The 22965-nt window shown below is 43.6% G+C and overlaps 2 protein-coding genes, 1 long non-coding RNA gene and 2 pseudogenes across 4 annotated transcripts; 3 read left to right on the forward strand and 2 right to left on the reverse strand.

Moving 5' to 3' along the window:
• Positions 1-181: 181 nt before the first annotated feature.
• On the reverse strand, positions 182-4683 carry LOC147972581 (uncharacterized). Its single transcript, XM_087524393.1, has 2 exons — positions 3968-4683; positions 182-401 (listed from the first exon to the last, which is right to left on the reverse strand). The coding sequence occupies exons 1-2, from the start codon at positions 4681-4683 to the stop codon at positions 182-184; spliced, it is 936 nt and encodes a 311-aa protein (XP_087380519.1).
• A 1111-nt stretch (positions 4684-5794) lies between these two features.
• On the reverse strand, positions 5795-11110 carry LOC125507285 (uncharacterized). The gene is made up of 14 exons (XM_087521546.1): positions 10977-11110; positions 10235-10330; positions 9924-10127; positions 9704-9834; positions 9326-9613; positions 9026-9162; positions 8337-8416; positions 7541-7714; positions 7331-7458; positions 6972-7247; positions 6705-6835; positions 6274-6315; positions 6129-6191; positions 5795-6040 (listed from the first exon to the last, which is right to left on the reverse strand). Exons 1-14 carry the CDS (start codon positions 11098-11100, stop codon positions 5947-5949), a joined length of 1968 nt encoding a protein of 655 aa, XP_087377672.1. The 5' UTR covers positions 11101-11110; the 3' UTR covers positions 5795-5946.
• Positions 11111-12526: 1416 nt separating this feature from the next.
• On the forward strand, positions 12527-21608 carry LOC125507286 (uncharacterized; annotated as a pseudogene).
• Positions 16731-19564, forward strand: LOC125510343 (uncharacterized). Of its 2 annotated transcripts, XR_007284556.2 has the most exons (4): positions 16731-18119; positions 18205-18679; positions 18753-18864; positions 19126-19564. It is a non-coding gene; the product is annotated as an uncharacterized LOC125510343 (long non-coding RNA). The 2 variants fall into 2 exon arrangements; XR_007284557.2 differs by lacking the exon at positions 18753-18864 and having other exon boundaries at positions 19126-19563.
• Positions 21609-22350: 742 nt separating the features above from the next.
• On the forward strand, positions 22351-22489 carry LOC125511813 (small nucleolar RNA Z247; annotated as a pseudogene).
• Positions 22490-22965: the final 476 nt, after the last annotated feature.

A 22965-nucleotide genomic window follows, 5' to 3' on the forward strand; every position in this document is an offset into this window, starting at 1 on the left:
GACTATGAGATTACCCGTGTTCAGAACCACCACCGTCAGGGTAGACGACCAGACCAGTGGTCACGTTAGTTGTTGCCCAAATGATGCAGCTCCCGCCACCATCGTCGGAGCGAACCAAATTAGAGTTGTTGGTGAGGGAGAGCTTCGGTGTTGAGGAAGTCGTGTTGGTTCCCGGGGTGTCTCAGTTGGCGACCCACACAACACTGAGCTCAGGAATGTCGTTATACCATATGCCTAGGTACAGGATGGCCGGAGTGGAGTTGGAGGGATTGAAGAAGCCCAAGACGAATCCACCATCATCGGAGACGATCGTGTTACCAGCGTACAACACATTGCTGGGGACGAGACGGTCTTGGGAAGCGCTCAGTGGCAGGGAGAAGAGGATCATGACCATGGTGTACCTGGTGAGAGACGGCCAATCCATGGGTTGACTAAGCTTAAATCCGAGTACTAACTAAGGTTCAACTAAGGCTGACTATAGTGGTGGTATCTTAGCTGGTATCATGCACTCCGGACGAGCAAGCATGCTAGTATCATATACATGATAGTATGATACTAGTATATGATACTTCTCACTATGAGTAGCCTAGTTAGGCTAACTGAGAGTAATAAAGTACTTCCCGCAAAACAAAAAACTAGGAGTAAGTACATAATCATACCAATCCTTGGTCTACAAGCAAGAGATACTTAATTTGACTAAAGCATCCACGAATGTTCGATTGCGGCAGCAGATGATTGAATAATGCAAACGTTTTTGGAATTCTAGTAGTTGAGACTTGACATATATATAAGCTGTCCATGCCGGATCGGGATGCCATCATCACTACTTACTGGTCAGATAGTTGTTGTGTATCAACACTTCTGGTCAGACTGAAACATTAAGCTATATAGTGCAGGAGGATGTTGTCACGCCCCGATAGTCGAAGTAGAGTTTGGTGGATGAATTGGGATCCTGGAGAATGGGGAATCGATATTGTAGGATCCCAATATTTTATATACCGTAATCATACTGTAGGGTAAAACAAGAAATATTTTGCGTTTATAATGTACTAACAGACCTACTACACATTTTTATGTAGTGGTCGTAATGGGGAAGTGGATGACAGGCTTCCTGATACACTAAGGAGTGATTGTTCGAGAACTTGTATCTTTTGCCCTAGTTTACTTCTAACTTTGATAATTTGCCTCCTTCCCCCCCCCCCCCCCCCCCCCCCCCCTCTCCAGGATTTGACGGTTGGTGCCGCAACCACTAACCATTGACATAACCCAGGGGCAAATCATCAAACCCTATGTAAAGTGGGGAAAATTATCCAAATCCCCGTGATTGTTCATAGAATACCTTGGTTGGTTTCCCTTTTAATGCTTGTTGTGATTTGTGTTCGCCTTTTACATGATAAAGAAATCAGTCTTCGCTCTGTTTTGATACTATCATATGAATTTTTTTCCAGAAGCCTTCGTCATGTCAATTCCGTTTGTCTTCTCCCGTCGGCAATGAAGCAACATGCCCAACTCTTGCCCACAATGACTATTATGAAACTCTTTTTTGTGGACTTGGATGTGTCATGTGGATCACTGTGCGAGTATGATGTTTGGCTGGGTATGCACTAGATAATATCTGATGTTTATATTGTGGTAGTTCGGATCTCATTTTCTGCCAGTTCTTCAGTTTTTTTCAGTACATACCATAATATCGGGTGTTTTTTTTGTTGCATTCCCGAGTTTTATGTGGCACAGTAGTTGTCGGGGGGATGGACCCCGGGCAGCCAACGGAACCCGGATCCTCTTAAAAAAACAACGGGCCTGACACCGCCCCCCCCCCCCCTCCTCCCCCCCAAATACGTGCACGCGCTTGGCCGGGTCGCTCGACCCGGCCAAGCCTTGCAAGCCGGCCAGACTAGCCGACCCGGCAAGACACGTCAACTCGGCCCCAACAACTAGCGCAAGACAGCCGAACCCGGCACGACCAAAGCCTCCTCGACAAGCCAGCACCACCCGTGGCGTGCTACGCAATCCAGCCACGGGTCAACTCCCGTCTCATCCAGGCCGTATGATGGGACGAGACTTCAATCAACGATGACCAAGGCAACAGTGCCCTGCCCATGCCTCTGGTCAGCAGGAACGTGGCAACAGTGCCCCTCACGTACCCGCTGACTAGGGCCGGCGTGGCTACAGTGCCCCCGCCTCCACCGCTGACGACAACAAGCGGCAACCTGACGGAAAGCACTGTATGTGACTCGACTCGGCCACACCCTGACGATCGACAAGACGGCGCACAGTCCCCCTAGGCATGCGGGGCCCGCACCTAGGGGAACCCGGCGAACCACAAGCCCTCAGCGGGAGCCAGCCCGGGTTCCCGGACACCGACAATACGGACCCACCAACTTGTAACATTACCATTGTACCCCGGGGGGGTTGGACTATAACCCCCCCCCTCCCCCCCGAGCCCGCGATCATGGGGCAAGCAAGAGAGAAAGTAGAAGACACATACGAGAGAAAAGCAAACAAGCATAGGACTAGCCACAAAACAGCAACACCGGAGAGAAGGAGCAGCCCAAGCCTTGCCCCGCTTCCTCCCTCCTCCATACAGCTCCAGGAGCAACATTGTACTATCGATCATCCAACTACACTCGGCAGGACTAGGGGTATTATCTCTTCGGAGAGCCCCGAACCTGGGTATGTCCGGCGTCCCGCGCCCGCTCATGCCAACCTCGCCTCTAGAGCCCACCAGCGCCCTCGAGCCTCCTCCTCTCTTTAGCCATCCCTTGGCATCTGCCGTGCGCCCACCACGACAGTAGTAATTAATTCTTTTTCTTAGATTTTATGTGCCATTAGTCCTGCAATAACACCCTTTTATAGAGAATCTAATACTATATGGCAGTATGGCTTTTGTGTTACATGTCAGTCACCATGATCATGCGGGGTTCCTTGCTATTCTCTTTATCCCATGTATGTACACTATAGTTATTCAGTCACCATAGTCCACCACCAGCAGAGCTAAGGTTACTAGTTAAAGATCAACGTTGATAAGGTGCGAGCACAGTAGAACCATTTTCTCTTTATTGGGTGAAGCTGCTGGACAACATATCAAATTCGCCATAAGGTCTCCTTATCGCCTATTGCATGTGACGATGGTGTGGATCTCCTTTACCTTGCGACAACTTTTGGATGCCAAGTTCCTGAATTTCCCTTCTCAGATAGAAGACTAACTAGAGCTGATTACCAAGCTTTGTTAGAACTGATGCGGAACAGGTTAGCTGGCTGCTGGCTAGAAGCAAATTTCTGGCCACGCCTCTATATTAGAATTAGATGATGATAATTGACCAACCCATTTCGCTCATTTAGAAGGTCCAAAAGCTAGAGCGCAGCTTCCTTTAGGGCGGTTCAAATGTGGTCAGGGGTAAGAGAGACTCCAACGCGCAGACCCAAACGGACGTTTGTTTTGTCCTTTTTTGTCTGTTTGGATCGGTGTGTCCGCTTCCTTTTGCATTTGGGTTGGTAGTGCGCCCAACGCGCACATGCATTTTCGTCCTCACAGCCGGTTTGCGGCCTTCTCTTTAGCTCTTTTTGCGACATATAAAATAAAATCGGTCCAAGTTCACATAATTCAAATAAAATACAAATATCTCATAGTTTACAAGCCAAATAAAGTTTAAATTTTCTCAAATACATTTGAAAGAAAAAATAGCCGACACATCTACTGATTGCCAACGTGAGCCACATATGCTTAATCAAAACATCTTGCAGTTGAATGTGAGTTTTCCAATCACACATTTGATGATGAAATTCGGTGAAGTGTGCAAACATTGCCACTCCTTCATGCTCAGGCACAACATTGTCACCCTGAAATTGAAACCCTTGGTCGTTGATATCATCCGGACACCCATCCTTTATGATCATGTTGTGCATGATCACACAAGCGGTAATCACCTCCCACAACTTCTTGGTTCTCCAAGTTGTAGCAGGATACCGAATGATGCCCCATCGAGATTGAAGAACACCAAAGGCACACTCCACATCCTTCCTAGCACTCTCTTGTTCTTGGTTAAATCTCTTTCTCTTCTCTCGTATAGGGCTGGGGATTGTTTTCACAAGAGTACTCAACCGAGGATAGAAACCGTCACCTAGGTAGTATCCGTTGTTGTAGTGGTGGCCATTGATCTCAACATTGACCTCCGGGCACTTGCCCTCTACAAGCCTTGCAAACAACGGAGAGCACTGAAGCACGTTGATGTCATTGTTAGATCTAGCCATGCCGAAGAAAGAGTGCCAAATCCAGAGATCTGGTGAAGTCGTGGCCTCGAGTATGACAGTGCAAGTTTTGATATGGCCCCTATACTGCCACTGCCAAGCAGAAGGGTGGTTCTTCCACTGCCAGTGCATACAATCTATGCTACCAAGCATCCCCGAAAAGCCCCTACTCACATTGATCGTCAATAGTCGGGCTATATCTACATCGGTTGGCTCTCTCAAGTACTCCAGGCCAAACACTGGTACCACAGCCTTGCATAACTTACAGATGGAGTCTAGGCACGTGGACTCGCTCATTCGGACATACTCATCAATGAGATCTCTGGGCACTCCATAAGCAAGCATCTGAATAGCTGCAGTGCATTTCTGATAAGAGGAGAAGCCAATCTTTCCCAGGGCATCCTCCTTGCACTCGAAATAGTTATCGTACGCCATCACCCCCTCCAAGATACGGTTGAACACATGTCTAGCCATCTGGAAACGATGCCGGAATAGGTGTTGTTTGAAGAGCAGGTTAAGGGACTAGAAGTAGTCCTACCAGAGTCGGCGATGGCGGCTCTCTTGGTTCCGGTTCAACTCCGGAGTATGCCCCGGGATCGAGCCCCTGAACATCGGCCGCTACCTACTAATGTGGTCATGAACGACCAAAGCAGCAACCACAATGTCCTCATCATCGGATGAAGAATCACCTGAATTGCAAATGAAATTATGGAAATAGTTCTTGTAGCCGGAGTCCACTTGTACCTTGTGGGCAGACAGTCGAACACCTTGCGGGTATCGTGGAAGAAGCCGGCCAGTGAAGAGCCTCGGGCCTCTCCAAGACCAGATAGCAGGTCTGTCGGCATGGAGGCATACGTGGCGGCGTCTGGCGAGCGAGGTAGCCACGCTTGTGTGCTGCCGGCAGAGGGAGGCGAGGGGGTGGTGGCGTCGACGTTGAGGTGCTGCGACAACGTTGAAAATGGTCTACCAAACGCCAGAGTATGTGGCCGCCGAGGAGCTGACGTGCTGCTGGGGGAGGTATGTGGGTGCGGGCAGCCAACCTGGGCACCTAGGTGGGGCTGCCGGGTGTGCTAGGTGTCGATGGGAGGAAGAGGGGATGTCCAATGTGTCACCGACCAGCGGTCCAAGGGGAGGACAAGGGCGGGTGTGGCGCCCGTCCATTGCGTGTCCGTACCGACGCAAACGCGTCTCAAATTTGGGCCTGAAATGGGTCACGCACGAACAAAAGGCGGACACTGGTCCATTTGTGTTGACACGTTGGGCCGACTTTGGTGTCCGGTTCGATCCAAATAGGCACACGCGGAGAGTTTGGGTAGGCGCGTTGGAGTTGCGTGCAATGGATATGCGAAGAGTTGCGTGGGCTTGCAATCCATTGCATCAAAGCAGAGATCGACACACTAAAGCTTCGCTTGCGGTGGGGATGGAGGCGGAAAAGCCATGGCACAACCTTCATCTTCCTTTTGCCGATGCGGCAACTGAAAGCATTTTCAACGCCTCTGCATGCAATCATTCATACGTATTAGCGATGGCAAGCTCATTAGATTTTGGCGTTACCGATGGCTCATGGAGATGCCTCTTGCTACTGCTGTTCCTACCTGGGAGACGAGTCAAGAACATAAATCACTGGACACCACTATGTTTAGAGCACATGGGCTTGTGACAGGGTTTACCCATCTACATATACAGAACACCATAACATTAAGGTAGAGGCCTTCGGCGAGGCAGAGGCCATTTCTGAAGTGGCAAAGGGATGTCTCTATAACCAAGGAAGCGTGGCTCAGGCAACGGCCATCTGTCATGAGCAACAAAGTACACGTCAATGAAGAGATCTACTTTAAACAATGTTACAGATAGATATTAACATGTACAAGAAAGGATACTTGTTTCCATAAATTGCTGCAATAGTTTCAGAGTTTCCGTGTGTCCCACCAGGCAACAACCATCTGTTGTTGACAGTCATTTCAAAAGGCATAAGAGTTGCTGATTAAATTATTTCAAAACAATGCCGTACTTAAGAAAGAATACCTGTTTTCAAGACCCTCGACAATAGTATCATCTGCACCAGCCCTGCAAGTACACCCAAAATCAAATTTACCATGAGGGAACAAGCTAGTCAAGTTTAACCAATGACATACCAGCTTAATGCATTAAAAATAGAAAGGATAAGAGCACAATGAGAGGGTGCAGGTAAGTATGGTATCAAGTATGATAATGGTAGATCCGTAGATAACAACAGAACACACTGATGAATTAAGTTGTTGGAATCATGTACCATTACATCAGTGCATCAGTGCACAGTTTTACACTTCGGGGCACACATAAGTTGTCATATCAGCCCAAAATAATTGGGCCAAAATTATGTTTAAGTGAAAATGATTGAATGATGTAAAACTAGAGATGAATATACATACAGGACAACAACTCTAAAACCTACAAGCTTTTTTTTAAAGACATACCGTGTTTTACTTAAGTTCAATAAGAGGCGGTGTATAACATCCCTCGGCAGGAACGGAGTTTCTTCCTCGTCATAGAAGTTCATTCCAACAAAATTCCCATCATTGTCAATAAGAGGCCCCCCAATCCCAGCCTAGCAAGACAAAAGGAACAACATACAAGAGTTACACACAGATATGGTTTGATAGATGTAGTGATAGCTTATGTTAGTACTCCAACGCTAGTAACTTTTTGGCATGTTAGGTACTGGGGAAGTCCACAAGAAATACCTTGGTGATTACACAGGTGGAGACACAAAGTTCTTTGCAATCAAGTTTGCTTTGTTTGCCAATCAACACCTTCCCCTCGACAGCCATTAGTTTGCGACACGCAAAAAGACTACCCACAGCTATTACGTCCATAGATGAGGTAACTGGATGCCCATGGATTTTTATTGTCCTTGGATGCCAGAATCCCATGATGTCAACAAGGGCGACATTGTAGTGTAAATTATAACAGTTCAATATCCCTACGACTCGAAATCCGCCTGTTAGGCAAACTTCAATCTGCAATAATAAGGTTATGTTAATAACCAGTATCTGAAATGAAAAGGCAAAAACAAATGATAGTAGCAATTAGCAGTAACAACCCATAAATTATCATCAATCATGTGTGCACTGCCAGGAACTCTAACCAAACTTGCTGAAGTAAGAATTGTTGCAGAGCATTTTTTGCTCTTTATAAATACACCTGTGCAAGAAAACTTCTTTGCAAATCCTACAGAGATAGTCATGTCAGTTATCAATCATTGAACAATTAAAAAAATGGAAAAGTAAGGACTGTATAACAGTGTCATCACCATTGAATGAGGCAAGTGAGACAACACTACGATCCATTTCTGAAGCAAGATGTTTGCTTGATTCTGAAGCAAGTGAGTAGGCACTTCGATCCATTTCTAAACCAAAACCTCCCAATGGTTTCCTCAAGATATCCTTCTTGAACATATCATCGAGAAGATTTATGTATTGCCTGCCTAGCATGATACACAAGTTAAAAGTGTTTCATAAAGTTTTCAAAGTGTGCGCGTGCCATTGTAGCTTCAATATGTAATCCAAGAAAATTGGAGTGTGATGGTGATGATCCATCTTCCTTCTTCCACCGCACCATTTCCACATCTTGTTTAAGGGTTTGCCAATTATGTCATATGAGTATTCCTCAGAGTTTTGATGTTTCTATATCATCTTGTTTTCCTAACTACAGGTCAGTTTCTGTGACTGCGGATTTGCAGACTGATGTGCCACATGCATGATTCAATATATTTTTATGATTTCCATAGCAACAAGCAGGCATTCACCTGGTTTATCAAATAAATAAAATTGTGAAGACATAATGCCAGTCCTGTTTAGTCAGTATGTTTTTTCTATGTACTAACAGTATATGACCACACACCAAATTAATGGATAGGATCCCCATAATCTCCCATTCAGCCTGACAAATGACCATGGACCCAGTATGAGGAACATAATATAATCTAATTTCCCGTCTCCTCTTCCTCCCTGTGGTTCAACGGCTGTCAAAGGGACAGCCACACCTCTTGGGTCCAGGGCTCTCATTCTGGCCTTACAACCAATATCCTATGAAATAAATTTGCTCACCTGCTGCCATGAGGAGACCTGGGTCTCCAAAACGAATTTTAATTCTTGCACTTGCAGCTTCGTCAACCTCTTCCTTAACACTGCAGCACAATGTAGAATACTCACTGTGATAAATCCAAAAGGAGAATATATCAAGAGACACAGACCATGCACAAAATGAGAGTATTAAACAAGGGAAATATAGAAAAAGAAGGGAGCACCAAATAGTTGCATATATTTTACAGCAGATAAATTTAATAAAATTTAAAACAATTTCTCCATGGGTCTGTTTAAATGCAAGTTTAGAGTGTAGCAGAAATATTTATTAGCGCCAGATTAATAATAACAACCGTAATCTAGTACTCCCTCTGTAAACTAATATAAGAGCGTTTAGATCACTACTTTAGTATTCTAAATGCTCTTATATTAGTTTACGGAGGGAGTACATTGCAAATGCAGCTTGTTGGGTACAAGGAAAAGAGATGGTCACAGATGCAGAGCAACAGGAGATGTAAAAAAAAAACACAAGTACAAAATAGCTAATGAGCAGTTTTGGGGATAAATTTGTAAGCCTCGAAATCTGTTCTTTGGCGTACAGAATGATACACCTTACACAAACTCAAATAGAAATAGGGCAGGGAGATGTACTGTAGGATGCAGTCAGAGAGAAGAAACAGAGTGTGGTTCATCAATACTGAAAGTGCGCATACCTGACCATCCCGCGAAACCACATGAATTCACGAATTGAAGGCCTTCGTACATAGGGGGTCTTTCGTTCTTTGGTACCAGAGTAGTTCATCCCAACAAAGTTGCCATCAAAATCAACAAGGGGACCTCCAATCCCCACCTACCACAAACATGAGGATGAAGTTATGCATGAAAAATGCAATTCATAACGCCTGAAACTAAGGATATGCATCAGCGCACACAATGATAGAATATAGATTAAGCCATTCACACCATCAAACAGTTATTTATTTGAACTATACAAACTAAAGCAGCTAGCTCACCTCATGGATTCGGCATGTGCTTAACATCCTTTCATCGGTACGAGCAAATACAGAGGCAAGATCTACTCCGCTTCTGGTCTTTAATTCTCCTGAATCATAATAGCGCCATAGAGCTGCTACCTTCCTATAAGGCTCAAACTGCATGGCACGATCAAGACTTAGATGATATAGATGGGTGGGATCAATAACGTCAACGTTCTTGATTTTGACGATGAAAAAATGAACATATAACTCAGGGTTCTCTATCCACCCAGTGACAATCTGATCATCGGGAAGGCGTACTTTAATCTGAAATGAGCACAGGGCAATGGCTGTACTGAATTATCATTACAGGTGCAGCATATACATTAGCATAATTAATAATCCAGAAAAGGTTACCGTCAAACTTTCAGTGATCTTCCTTCTAGGGCAAGTATACGGAATCAAATTTATGGATGTCAGGAAACACGTGGCATCAGGACATGAGCTTTTGATGCATGTGCCGGTGCATTCGCGTATTTTGGTATCACCTGGAGAGGGAGAGAGTCATACGTGCAAACTGAATAGCTGATCTTAAAACAAGGTAATATGAGAAATTATTAACAGTAGAATCACCAACCATCAAATGAAGCAAGTGACACAACACTCCTCCGCAATCTTGAAACAACTTGCTCACTGAGTTCACTCAGGGCCCCTGGAAAAGATTCACTCGAGCTGCCCGATATCGCTAAGGAGCTTGCATCAGTGAGTTCAATCGAGGAGCCTGCACTGGATTCACTCGAGCTGCCGGATGTGCCTGTGGCTATGGAGGTACCATCCAAACCTAGTTAATTTCAAAATAAAATCATGTGTGATATAACTAACAGAAGCGTCAATTTACCATTATGAATGTGTACGTTTTAGGGAGAAGGGAAACAGCTATGGACTCACTTGGCCTAGTTGCTCTTTTATAAGGGCGTTGTTGCTCTTCATCGCCTCTCATCAGACGGTGCTTGTTTTTTGTCATCGATCTATATTCAAGCCAGCCTGAATAGCTAGGAACAAAATTCAACAAACACTGATTGAGCGCATGCACAACTAGTGGATCTATATGGTTGGCAAACAAATTGGAGGGATTGGACTATATATCCGTATCCAATAGATCGTAGGAAGAATTACGAGCCAATATTCCCTAGAAACGGCACTGGAGTATTGCGGCGCAACCCAGTTGTTGAGTATATATCTTGATTGTTTAGGAAATATATAATAGACTAGGTTTTTTTTTTTCTAATATAGCAATCAATTCCACCAATCTCTCTATATTCCACCAAATTGGATGGGTTGAAAGATTGGAAGTATCCATAATTCCATACACAAATACAACCAATAAAGAAAGATTTGATGAGGCCGGAGAATACTGCAAGCAACTAAAAATTCCACCAGAGGTGGAGGATGACTGGATGAGGGTGAACGTGAACCTTGGCTCGCCAGCCGCCCGGCCGGCATTGGTCGGAATGCGGGCCTTTGTGCTAGTAGTGCTAGGACGAACAAAATTTGAGGTAGTGCTAGGACGAACAGAGCCAGCGTGCAGCCGCAGGCCAGCAAACAGCAAGCAAAGCGCGCAGCAGCAGCAAGCACGGGAGGAGGACCGGAGCAGAGCAGGGATTGGGATTGGGATTGGGAGAGAAGTAACCTTGCTTTGCTTGCTCCTGGCTGGCGGCGGCGCGCGGGTGCTTCGTCTGTCTGCCCGCCGCTGCCGCCATCGTTAGGGTTCTGTGGCTCCATGAGTTTTTCCTTTTGCCATCCCGTAGCTCCATGAGTTCGTCGGGGCGTGACTGCCTGCCTGCGTGCGTTCGCTACAGTGCTTGGCTGAGTCGCCTCGGTTGTTAACGAACCAATTTTATTTTTCTTGAGAAATTGTTAACGACCCAAGTTCACGGGCTCAAGGCCCAAGTAACGTGATACACCTGCACGCACATACGACCGGAAATTCTTCTTTATTTGTTTTTCTTCCTCTTCTATATTCTTTTTCTTTTTTAATTCTTCTATTTTATTTTATTTTTCAAATTAAATTTCATGAACGTATTTTCTAAAATTCATGAACTCTTTTAGGAATCACAAACAATTTTCAAGTTCACAATATTTTCAATTTGGTGAACAGTTTTTATTCATGACTTTTTCAAATCCATGAATAATTTTCGGCTTCGTGAATTTCTTCACAATCCGAACTTTTAATTTTTTAAAAACTTTGTCGGATTTGTGAGTTTTTTACTTCGCTATCTTACACAAATTCGTAATTTGCTTTTGAATTTTTGAACTTTTTACGAATTCGTGAACTTTTTTGTAATTCTTCATCTTTACTAGACTTTGCAAACTTTTTTTAAATCACAAACTTTATTCAAATTCGTGAACTTTTTTCAATTAGTGGTCTTTTTCAAATTCACGACCATTTTGAATTGGCAAACCTTTTTCGATTTCATGATTTTTATAATTCGCGGATATATTTCAAATTGACAGACTTTTTCAATTCACAAATATTCAAACTGATGCGTGCGAACAAATGTAAAAACTAACAAAAGTGAGCCTCCTCATTTTATCAGTGATTTACTGGAAAATGATGTATCTTTATTTTCCCATGGAATATAAACCACCACGATGGCTTACCCTATACCCTAATAAAGAAAAAAAAGAATACCGAATACTAGATCTTAAACAGGAACTAGTGGGCCGGTCAAGATAAAACGACCCCTCTCGCGGCAGCAGCACGGATGCCAACACCTAAAAAAAATTGGAGCAGAGGTACAGGAACTAGTTGGAGCAGAGGTACCCCTCAAAAAAACAAAGTTGGAGCAGAGGTCCTACCGGCGACGAACCCAGCGGCGGCCAGTTTCGGAGGTATCCTTCTCCACCGACGGGGGACTTTTTGGTTGCTTGGATCGTGTATGGATTCTTCAACCCATCCTGTTTCGTAGAGCGACTCCGCCACAGTAATCCAGACCCGTTTCTAGTTTTTTTTTTGTTGTTGTTGTTCGTAGTTTCTTTCTCCAATCTTTTTGACGGGAACAGCCGGAGCTCTGCTTTTGCATTTTAGGCGGAGAAAGGAAACATACAGTACAATACAAGATCCAACCAGGAGAGAGTCCCGGTTAAGAAAGATTCACTCAACACACTCGAAAACAGATCGATCAGTGTTAGCTGAATTTTGTTCCTTGCAGTTCAGGGCTGGCTTGTAATTAAAGATCGATGACGAAAAACAAGCGCCGGCTGATGAGAGGCGACGAAGAGCAACACCGCCCTCACAAAAGAGCTACTAGGCCAAGTGAGTCCATGCTGTTTCCCTTTTTCTTGCAATTACATATTCATAATACTCCCTCCGTTTGTTTTTACAAGACGTTTCAGACAGCTTGCTTTGTACTGTTTTAAACAATGTCTGAATGTCTAAAACGTCTTAGAAAAATGAACAGAGGTAGTAATAAAACTGACGGTTCTGTTGGCTGTATATATATATACCACATACAGCATGATTTTGCTCCCATTAACTACCTTTGGATGGTATCTCCTTATTACCAGACGCCTTTAGTGAACTCAGCGAGCAGGTAGTTTCAAGATTGCGCAGGAGTGTCGTGTCGCTCGCTTCATTCGATGGTTGGTAATCATACTCATATATATATATATATATATATATATATATATATATATATATATATATATATTGCCTGTTTCTAAATGACCAGTTATTCAGTTTGCACAAGTGACTTTCTCTCTGTGCGCTTCTTTATAAAATGATACGCACACTCGTGCGTATTCGAGAAAAAAAACTTTCTCTCTGTGCGTAGGTGATACCAAGTTACGTGAATGCACAGGCATATGCATTGAAACCTCGTGTTCTGTTTCGGAAGCTACGATCCTGACATCGGCGCGGTTGGTTCCACCTACTTGGCCTGCAAGTTTGAAGGTGACTTTTTTATCTACTCCTTTCCTGGATTATTAATTATGCATGCTAATATATACATGCTGCACCTGTGCTCATTTCAGATTAAAGTGCGCCTTCCTAATGATCGGATTGTCACTGGCCGGATACGTGCTTCATGTGCTGATTCTTGCATTGTCGTCATCAAGAACGTGTCTGGATTTGATGCCGCATATCTTGATGGTGACATGCAGTTCGAGCATCATACGAAGGTAGCGGCTGTATCTCGCTGTTTCAGTTCAGGATTTTTAACGGCCACAATCGGAGTAGATCTTGCCCCTCCAAACCCTCTAACCAGTGAGACAATCGTAAGCACGTGCCGGATCCACAAGGTGAGCTGCTTTAGTTCAAATAAATAGCTGTATGATGGTGTCAGTGGCTTCATAGTTGATAGTTTCAGGCATTATGAATCGCATTTTTTCGGTGTAACTTCATTGCCACTTTTGCGCTAGGCGGGGATTGGAGGTCCCCTTGTTGATTTTGATGGGAACTTTGTTGGGATGAACTCCTCTCGTACCAAAATGAAAAGGACTGCCTACCTGCGAAGGAAGCAAATTCTTCGATTCTTAGTGTTTCAAAGGCTGGTCAGGTATGTACACTTTCAGTATTGATCAACTGCCCTTCTATCTTTGGCTTACCCATGCGTCTCTCTTACTCAATTGCTTTTACTACATCTTATTCTACAAATGCCTCCTTTTTTTACTTGAGTTTGTGTGCAAGGTGTGTATCATTCTCAATGCCAATCAGCATCTTCTTTACGAGTTTATCCCAAAAACTGTCCTATTAGCTATTTTTGTACTCATGCGTTTCTTTTTCTCGTTAAATTGTTTAAATCTGCACTGTACTAGATTAAGGTTGTTATTTCAATGCCAGCGCTAATACATATATCTGCTACACTCGAACTTACATTTAAGAAGAATACCATGGGGAAATTGTTTAAGATTTTCTTAAATTTCTCTGCTGTGAAATATCTGTACCTATTTGCCTCTCTTCTAGTTCTACATTTCCCTTGTTTAACAGTTCATCTTGTGTATGTGGTCTGCAATATTGCCTTTGTGGATTTATCATGATGAGTTTTCTACGTTGTGCTGCAGAGTTAAGGATGGGGTTGATGATGCTACAAGAGCAGGAATCAACAGTGAGATGAGAGCAATCAGGCCAAGTGAGTCCATTTTTGGCTTCCCTTTTCCTGAGTACATAATTGGCCACTCTATTAACTATATGAGACATGATTTTATGTCAATTAACTAGCTTTGGACACTACCTCCATAGCGAGATTGAGTGAATCCAGAAAAGGCGCCTTGAGTGAGCAAGTACTTTCCAGATTAAGTATGAGTGTTGTGGCGCTGGCCTCATTCCATGGTCGGTGATCATACAGCTAATAATTCCTCTTGTTACCTTGTTTTTGATGATCAGATATTCAGTTTCCACGTATGACTGTCTTGCCCTCTGCAGGTGATACCAAGTTACGCGAATGCACAGGCATATGCATCGAAAGCTCATGTCCTGATGCTACAAGTTTCCTCACATCGATCAATTTGATTCCACTTACTTGGCATGCAAGCAAGATCACTAAAAATTTGACGGTAACTTTTTTCTGTACTCCTTTCCTGCATATTATGCTAATCATTAATTCAGTACAGCCATTGCCTTGTGCTAATTTCAGATTAAAGTACGCCTACCGAATGATCAGATTGTCACTGGGTGGATAGCGGATCCTGAGATATATGTTGATTTTTTTCATCGTCAACGTCGCTGGTGTTAATGCCCCACATGTAAGTCTTGATCATGAGATGCAGTTTGAGCCTTATAGGAAGGTAGCAGCTGTATGTCGCAATTTCAATTCAGGACTATTAACGGATACAAGCGGAGTAGATCTTGCCTCTCCAAGTGCTCGAACCGATGAGACAATGTTCAGCACATGCCAGATCCACAAGGTTAGCTAGCTGCTTTAGTTTGTACAGTTCAAATAAATAACTATATGATGACATGAGTTGCTTAATCTATATTTTATCGTGGTATGCAATGATGCGTGTTTTAGTTTCAGCCATTGTAACTTCCATTTTTCTTTTCATGCATAACTTCCTCCTCACAACTGTGCTAGGTGTCGATTGGAGGTCCCCTTGTTGATTTTGATGGCAACTTCGTTGGGATGAACTGCTCTTGTACCAAAGAAAGAAAGGCCCGCTATGTACGGAGGTCTGCAATTCTTCGATTCTTGGGGGTTCACGGGATGGTCAGGTATGCGCACTTTCAGTATTGATGAACGACACACTCTGTTTGGCTTACCATGCTTCTCTCTTACTGCTACATATACTACATCTCCCTGGGAAACCTTTCCCCTATGGAACTCATTCTAAAGCCAAACAGAAGCTTCTGTGGTTTACGAATTTATCCCAAAAACTGACCCATTGCACTCTACTAGATTAAAGCTTGTTATTTCAATCCTGGCGCTAAGAACATGTTTCTGCTACACTCTAAACTTACATTTAAGAAGACCCATGGAGTTGTAGATATTCTTAAATTTCTCTGCTGTGAAATATCTGCAAACTATTATGCCCCCTTCTTGTTCTATATTTCTCTTGTTTAATAACTCATTTTGTTTATGGTCTGCGATATCTTGTCCTTGTGGACTTATCACTGTGAGTTCCCTGCGTTGTGTTGCAGTGTTAAGATAGTGGTTGATGATGCCACAAAAGCTTTCCTCAAAAGTCTGGCAGGAGAACCATGTTACAACATTCAAGGAGGTGAGCAGAATTATTTCACGGGATATTGGGTGTAAGGCCAGCATGGGGCAGCCGTGGACCAAAGAGGCGCGGCTGTGCCTTTGACAACCGTCGAGCCTCTAAGTCAGCTTAGATTGGTCCTCCTTGTGTAGAGGTCTAACAATCCAAACAAATAACCAATCGATGGTCTCAGCTCTACCTGGCTACATGGCCAAGCTGCACGACATCTTCATAATCTTCTGAGATAAACGACCTAGCTGTTCGTACATGGCAAAAACATACTGACTAACTAGTACTAACATATATTGGTCACTTATGTCTTCACCTTCTTGCATCAGGCAACATATATTTTTTGGATATAAACTAGGTGAATGCCCACTTGCTGCTATGGAACTCATAAAACTAAAACTAATCATGCATGTGGCTCCTCAGTCTCAGTCTCTGCAAATCCATGGCCAGAGAAGTTGACTTGAAGTTAGCCAAACAAGACAACTCAGTAACATCAAAACTGTGAGGAACTCATATATGACATATTTGGCAAACCCTAAAACAAGATGCGGAAATGGTGGATATGACCCCACCGGTCATCAAGTTACTTTTGGTGGGGGGACGACTACAATAGAAAAAGGTCCACAGGTGCAAAAATAGAAAAAATAAGTCTGGGCCTTCTGATCCTGGATGAACGGTCCAGATTCTAGTGGACGGATATGAGCGCCCAGGTACTTGGTTCTTTGCAGAAAACTCCCTTGCTTCTACTCGTTTTGCAGGAACGTGGTTGGGCCTTCTCTTCTTCCTAAGAACACAGCAGCGCGAACCCCAATCCCCAACGCGTAGCCGCCAGCTCCAGCTTGCCGACGGTGGCGGCGGGCCAGATCCGGTGCCTAGCTGGGCGATTGCGCCCGGTGGAGGTCCAGATCCATCCATGACCGTCTTCTCGCCGGCTTTCTGGCTGCCCCGGCGGACCCCCTCTGTCCGAAGCTGAGACCTTGTGCGGGCAAGTTCTCCAAGGTACTCTGCTGCGACCTCCATAGAAAACTCTCATTCCATTATTTCTCCTACCCCAATGAGCCCATTCTTCACACCTTGCCTGCATCTAATTCCTCCATCTGGGAACATCGTAGAAGAAATCTCCAGTCTTCATGTATGCTTGTCTGAAAGGTTGATACTAATTTTCATACTTGATTCTGTAGCATTTATTTAGGAAATCACTTTTGTTCAACTTCTACTGCAAACTGTGCATGTCATCTACTCCTCACAAACAAGAACATAATATTATGGACAAAATTTTACACTGTAAAGAGACTTGTGCTTGGAGTTCAGACTGAAAGTGCCAAGTATTCTGCAAATATTATGTACCAAATTTCAGACTTGTGCTTGGACAGTCTGAAAGTACTCTACGGAGTAAAATTTCATACTTCCAGACTTGTGCTTTGACGGTCTGGAAGTACTTCTGCTTGTACCAAACTTCATACTTTCAGACTGACAGTCTGAAAGATAACATTCGCAAAGATGACAATCTAAAATTATTTGTTCTTGTACCAAAATTCAAACTTTCAGACTTGTGCTTGGACAGCCTGAAAGTGCCAAATTTTAGACTAACTTGGACAGTGTGAAAGCCTGAAAGTGCCGAATACTTGTGCTTCGACATGTCATCTACGACATACATATTATTAGTACTTCAAACTTCTTTGGCGTAAAGAGTACACGCAGTACATAATATTATTTAGAAATCATTTTGGTTCAACTCTTACTACAAACTTCAAGCACAATGCTGTAGCATATCAACTTTATTTAGGAGGACATGATATTTTGACATAGATATCTGAAAGTAATCTTGCTTTAAAATAGTGCTTCGAGCATATGTTGTATCCTCTATGATAAGATTAAAAAATTCTGGATCTTTGGAAATGATATGAACAGCAAGCATATGAACATTCTGGATCATGTTTGTGAGTGATCAATACAAAAAGATTAGAGATGTGTCTTATGACACAATATCCATGACCTCTAAATGTTCTTGCAAGCTTTTTGAGTCCAATGGAATCGTGTGCCGCCATATTATCCGAGTGTTGAGGGGTGCGAAAATAAATGAATTGCCAAGAATTTATGTTCTTAAGCGGTGGGAGAGAAATTGCAAAAGGTATATTTCTCTTCAAATAGATATTGAAGCATTTATACTTATTTGCCTTGACACACATCATATGTGATATTTTTCATATTGCTAGGGACATTATCTTCGACGGGGAAGGGAACATGCTTGAAGAGAATTTAATTGGCCCAGTTGGCATGGCTATGAAAAAGGAAGATAGCTCTCGTTAGGAACAAGCTAGAAGATCTCATTCCGAAGTATAAAGGTTCAATGGAAGGAATTGAATTCCTGCACACTAGTTTGTGCAACGCTCAGATGGCTTTAGCCCATCTCGTACCGGCTGTAGCATGCAACACACACGAAAATGAGGAGTCATTTATCGGGAGCATCATTCGAAAGCACGTTACCATCCACACACCTACTGATATCAATGCAAGGGGCACTTGCTCTAGAATAAAGGGACACAGGGATGCTGTGAGGAGTGGGTCGAGTGAGAAGAAAAGAAGGCCTGGAATCCATCAAAAAGTCGCACGCAAATGTAGCATTTGTAAGGAAGTGGTGTTCCATGATGCAAGGACATGCTCTAAGAAACAAATGACACAGCAATAGAGGTTTGTACTTCTTGCTTTTGAAGACTACATGTTCTTTTAGTTGCTGAAATTCGTCACTTGCCTTCATCAACAGAGGTAGATGAAAGTTATGTGAGAGCATATCATCATGTGAAACAAATTGCGCAACTGAAGAATCTTCATCTTTTCAAAAGAAAAATAACCATTTTGTGGTTCACTGGTTATAGGTAATATTGTTCTTCTCGAACTTATGACTGCTCCTGAGTAATTAAACTGTCCAGTGGCTTTCTCTGTCTAGCATAGTCGCATTTAGGTTGCGTTTTGCAATGAATTTGTCTCTAATTTTCCTTCCATGTGGTTTGTGCAGCAAACAATCAAATGGTATAGTTGATGCATATTCATTTCATTAGATAACGATGATTCAAAAAATCGTGAACCACATGCATGACACTTGCATGGACCTGTGCTAACTGAATCTCGTTTGCTAGGTCTGACTTCTCCCAGCACAAGAAGATTGATAAGCAAGAGGCACTAGTACTGGAGGCAAAAGGCAATAACTTTTCTGTTGTGTACCAAACAGAGCAAACTTGATGCAAATTCCGACGGCAAGCTTGTTCAGCAGACAGCGGTGCTTACTTTAGTCCTGCATACTTTGTGTTGTCTGTGATGTACCAAAAATGGTCCTCTCATGTTATGTACTCCCTCTGAAGTTAGTACAAAGTTGGGTCATCTATTTTGGAACGGAGGGAGTAACACTTTATATGTATGTGTGTCGTCTCTATTCTGTTCTGTTCTATCTGGGATCGTGCAATTTAAAATGTATGTGTAGTTATGGTTTAAAGTGGATGGACTAATTTTCTCATGTCTCAGAAATTTGTGATGTTCTCATACATTTTAGCGAAGAACATGTTTGGATTTCGTGCATGATTCTGAATGTAGCAGAAGCTACTAATGAAATCAAATATATATCAAATTTCGTACAGTACATATGCATTTTTTTCTGGACCGGTACAGATTTGAGAAATTTTCTTATTTATGAGGGACAGAACATTTGATATATCAGAAATTTGAGGTGGTTATTGCAAAAGTTACCTTCCATATGTAAATACTAGTAGGGGGTTTTGAAGAAATGTACACTTACAACCCTCCCACTCAATCTGTACCAATCATCTTCGATCCGATGGCCATGGTTCGTTTTTCTATTCTTTCACTGTACACCCTTTTTCTATTGTAGTCGCTCCCTTTTGGTGGAGGGTAGTTTTCGTGGAAGACGAATGAAGATAGATCATCACCATCTTCTCCGATATTTCTAGGATTACAGATTGAAACTACAATGTCGTACCATGACCCCTTGGCTGCCAATGTACATTGTAACTGTTTTGCTGACTAGTTCCTTATGTTGCACATGCACACTTTATCAACTTTTATCACGCATTTTTAACTTGTGTTTCATGCTAGTCAAACGTATCATTAATCGTCTCGAAGATACATTTGATGAGGATATCTTGCATAAACCATTCAAAGGTGTTGCTTCAGAAATGAAGCGAGGTGATGGCTCTCTTTTGAAGAAAACTGCTGCCGAACTTGCTTCAGAATCAAGCAAAAGTCTTGCTTCAGAAATGAATAAAAGTGTTGGCTCACTTGCTTCATTCAATGGTGACGACTCTGTTATAAAGTCCTTACTTTTTCATGTTTTAATTGATCAATGATTGATAACTGAAATGACTATCTCTGTAGGATTTGCAAAAAAGTTTGCTTGCACAGGTGTATTTATAAAGTGCAATGCATGCTCTGCAACAATTCTGACTTCAGCAAGTTTGGTTAGAGTTCCGGGTGATGCACACAGGATTGATGAGACCTTGAGGGTTGTTACTGCTAATTGTTATTATTATTATTATTATTTCCTTCTCATTTTGGATACTAGTTAACATAACCTTTTCATTGCAGATTGAAGTTTGTCTTCCAAATAAATTTCGAGTTGTAGGGATATTGAACTGTTATAATTTACATTACAACATTGCTCTTATTGACATCATCGGATACTGGGATCCTCAAGCAATACAAATCACTGAGCATCCAGTTACCTCATCTATGGATGTAATAGCTGTGGGTTGTTTTTTTGGGTATCGCAAACTAAATGGCTGTTGAGGGGAAGGTGTTAATTGGCAAACAGAGCGAACTCGATTGTACAGAACTTTGTGTCTGCACCTGCAAAATCACCAAGGTATTTCTTGTGGAGTTCCCCAGTACCTTGAACATGCCAAAATTATTAGCATTGCACTAGTAAGGCTAGCTATCACTACATCTATTAAACGATATCTGTGTGTAAACCTTGTATGATGTTACTTTTGTTTTGCTAGGCTGGGATTGGGGGCCCTCTTATAGACATTGATGGGAATTTTGTTGGAATGAACTTTTATGATGAGGAAGAAACTCCATTCCTGCCGAGGGATGTTATTCACCGCCTCTTGTTGAAGTTAGATAAAGAACGGTATGTCTTATTTTTTAAATAAAGGAGTTTCTAGGTTTTAGGGAAGTTATCCTGTCAGTTAGGATCTCTGTGAACATTCATCTCTAGTTTTCACATGTTCGGTTATTTTCACTTAAACATTACTGGTGCCCAATTGGATTTTGGGCTGGTATGGCAAGATGTATGTGATTTTGGGCTGGTATGGCAAGATGTATGTGATGTCACTTGTCTGTGTCCATAGGTGTAGTACCATGTACTGATGTAGATGACACTGTATGATTCGGATAGCAATTCATCAGTGTGTCCTATTGTTATTTGTTATATTATCACACTTCACACCGTAGTTATCTGTACTATCTCCTCACGCTCTTCTCCTGCTTTGTGTATATTTTAGTGCACTAATGTGATATTTCATTGGTTTAAGCTAATATGTTTTTTGGTGGTAAAATTATTTTTGGGTGTGCTTGCAGGACTTGTGGAGATGATACTATTGTTTGTTAGACGATAGACTTGTAGTTGTGTCAACTTGTATCAATATTATGTACGTGTGATCCGTTGTAAACATGGCTGGTGGTTAGACTAGATTGATATCTATCTCCTTATCTTGTGTATAACTTGGAGTAGAGATCAAGGCTAATAACCACCGGCCGAACCTTGTAATCTTGTGATATAAAACACGTACGCGTCCCTGCCAGAGTGCATACGCTTCCACCAATTCTTTCATGGTATCAGAGCCTGCCTCGCTCACATCCATAGCGACGTATTCAAGCTCCACCTCCTTCCCCTCGTCACCATTTGCACACAGCGTCACCGAGAAGCTCACGAGAGGGAACGAGGCGCTATGGCGCGCAACCGTGCTCTCGGCGATCAAGGGGCGCAAATGCAGGGCTACCTCGACATTGACCAGGTAGTGCCCCCTCTGAACGTTGAAGTCACCTCCGACGATGGCAAGACCAAGTTGAAGGCACCCAACCTGGAGTTCTCCGCGTGGTACGCAAAGGATCAGCAGGTGTTCTCCTACCTGTTGTCCTCCCTGCCGCGCGAGATGGCCATCCAAGTGGCAACCTGCCACACCGCCGTCGAGCTCTGGAACACGGTGTAGGGGATGCTGGCCTCGCACACCCGCGCCCGCACCGTCAACGTCAGAATTGCACTGGCGAATCTTCAGAAGGGCAACTCCAACATCACTGAATATGTTGGTAAGATTAGATCTTTATGTGATGAACTTGTTGCTTCAGGAAAGAAAGTAGATGAGGAGGATGTTGTGTCTCATATCCTTGCTGGACTCGATGAGGAGTTCGACCCCGTGGTTTCTGCCATTTGCTCTCGGGTCGAGCCGGTGACCGTCCCCGAGCTGTACTCGCAGCTTTTGAGCTTTGAGACACGTATGAATCTGCGTGGCGGGTCCTCCCAGTCCTCTGCAAACGCGGCCTCCCGCGGACGCTCCAACAAGCAGAACAACAGCAACGGCGGCGGCGGTGGTGACCGCGGCCACAACTTCCCCAGACAAGGCGGTGGCGGCGGCGGCCGCGGTGACCGCGGCCGCGGCACCTTCAAGAAGCAGCCGAACCGCGGCAACATGGGGGGCAACAATGGTGGTGGCGGCGGGAACTACAACAACAATCCCGCTGCCAAGGTTGCTTGTCAGATGTGCGGCAAGCTCGGGCATCCAGCATGGAAGTGCTGGAAGCGCTACGACTCCTCCTATCAAGGAGGGGAAGAGCGCTCGGTGAACGTGGCGGCGGCTCCCCAGTACGGCGTGGACACGAACTGGTATATGGACAGCGGAGCCACTGACCATATCACCAGCGACTTGGAGAAGCTGACCGTCCGGGAGAGGTACACCGGCGGCGAACAA

The sequence above is a fragment of the Triticum urartu genome, chromosome 5A (assembly GCF_056163025.1).
Source record: "Triticum urartu cultivar PI428250 chromosome 5A, HENAU_Tu73, whole genome shotgun sequence".
In the NCBI taxonomy this organism is placed as follows: domain Eukaryota; kingdom Viridiplantae; phylum Streptophyta; class Magnoliopsida; order Poales; family Poaceae; genus Triticum; species Triticum urartu.

Excerpts from the sequence above, each read along its gene's own strand:
- LOC147972581 (XM_087524393.1), bottom strand. The coding sequence starts at position 4,683 with ATGGCGTACGATAACTATTTCGAGTGCAAGGAGGATGCCCTGGGAAAG. Across the intron at positions 402-3,967 it reads TCTCGATGGGGCATCATTCG|GTACACCATGGTCATGATCC; the intron begins GTATCCTGCTAC and ends GTCTCTCACCAG.
- LOC125507285 (XM_087521546.1), bottom strand. The coding sequence starts at position 11,100 with ATGGAGCTACGGGATGGCAAAAGGAAAAACTCATGGAGCCACAGAACC. Across the intron at positions 10,128-10,234 it reads TAAAAGAGCAACTAGGCCAA|GTTTGGATGGTACCTCCATA; the intron begins GTGAGTCCATAG and ends GAAATTAACTAG. Across the intron at positions 6,192-6,273 it reads GTCGAGGGTCTTGAAAACAG|ATGGTTGTTGCCTGGTGGGA; the intron begins GTATTCTTTCTT and ends TGTCAACAACAG.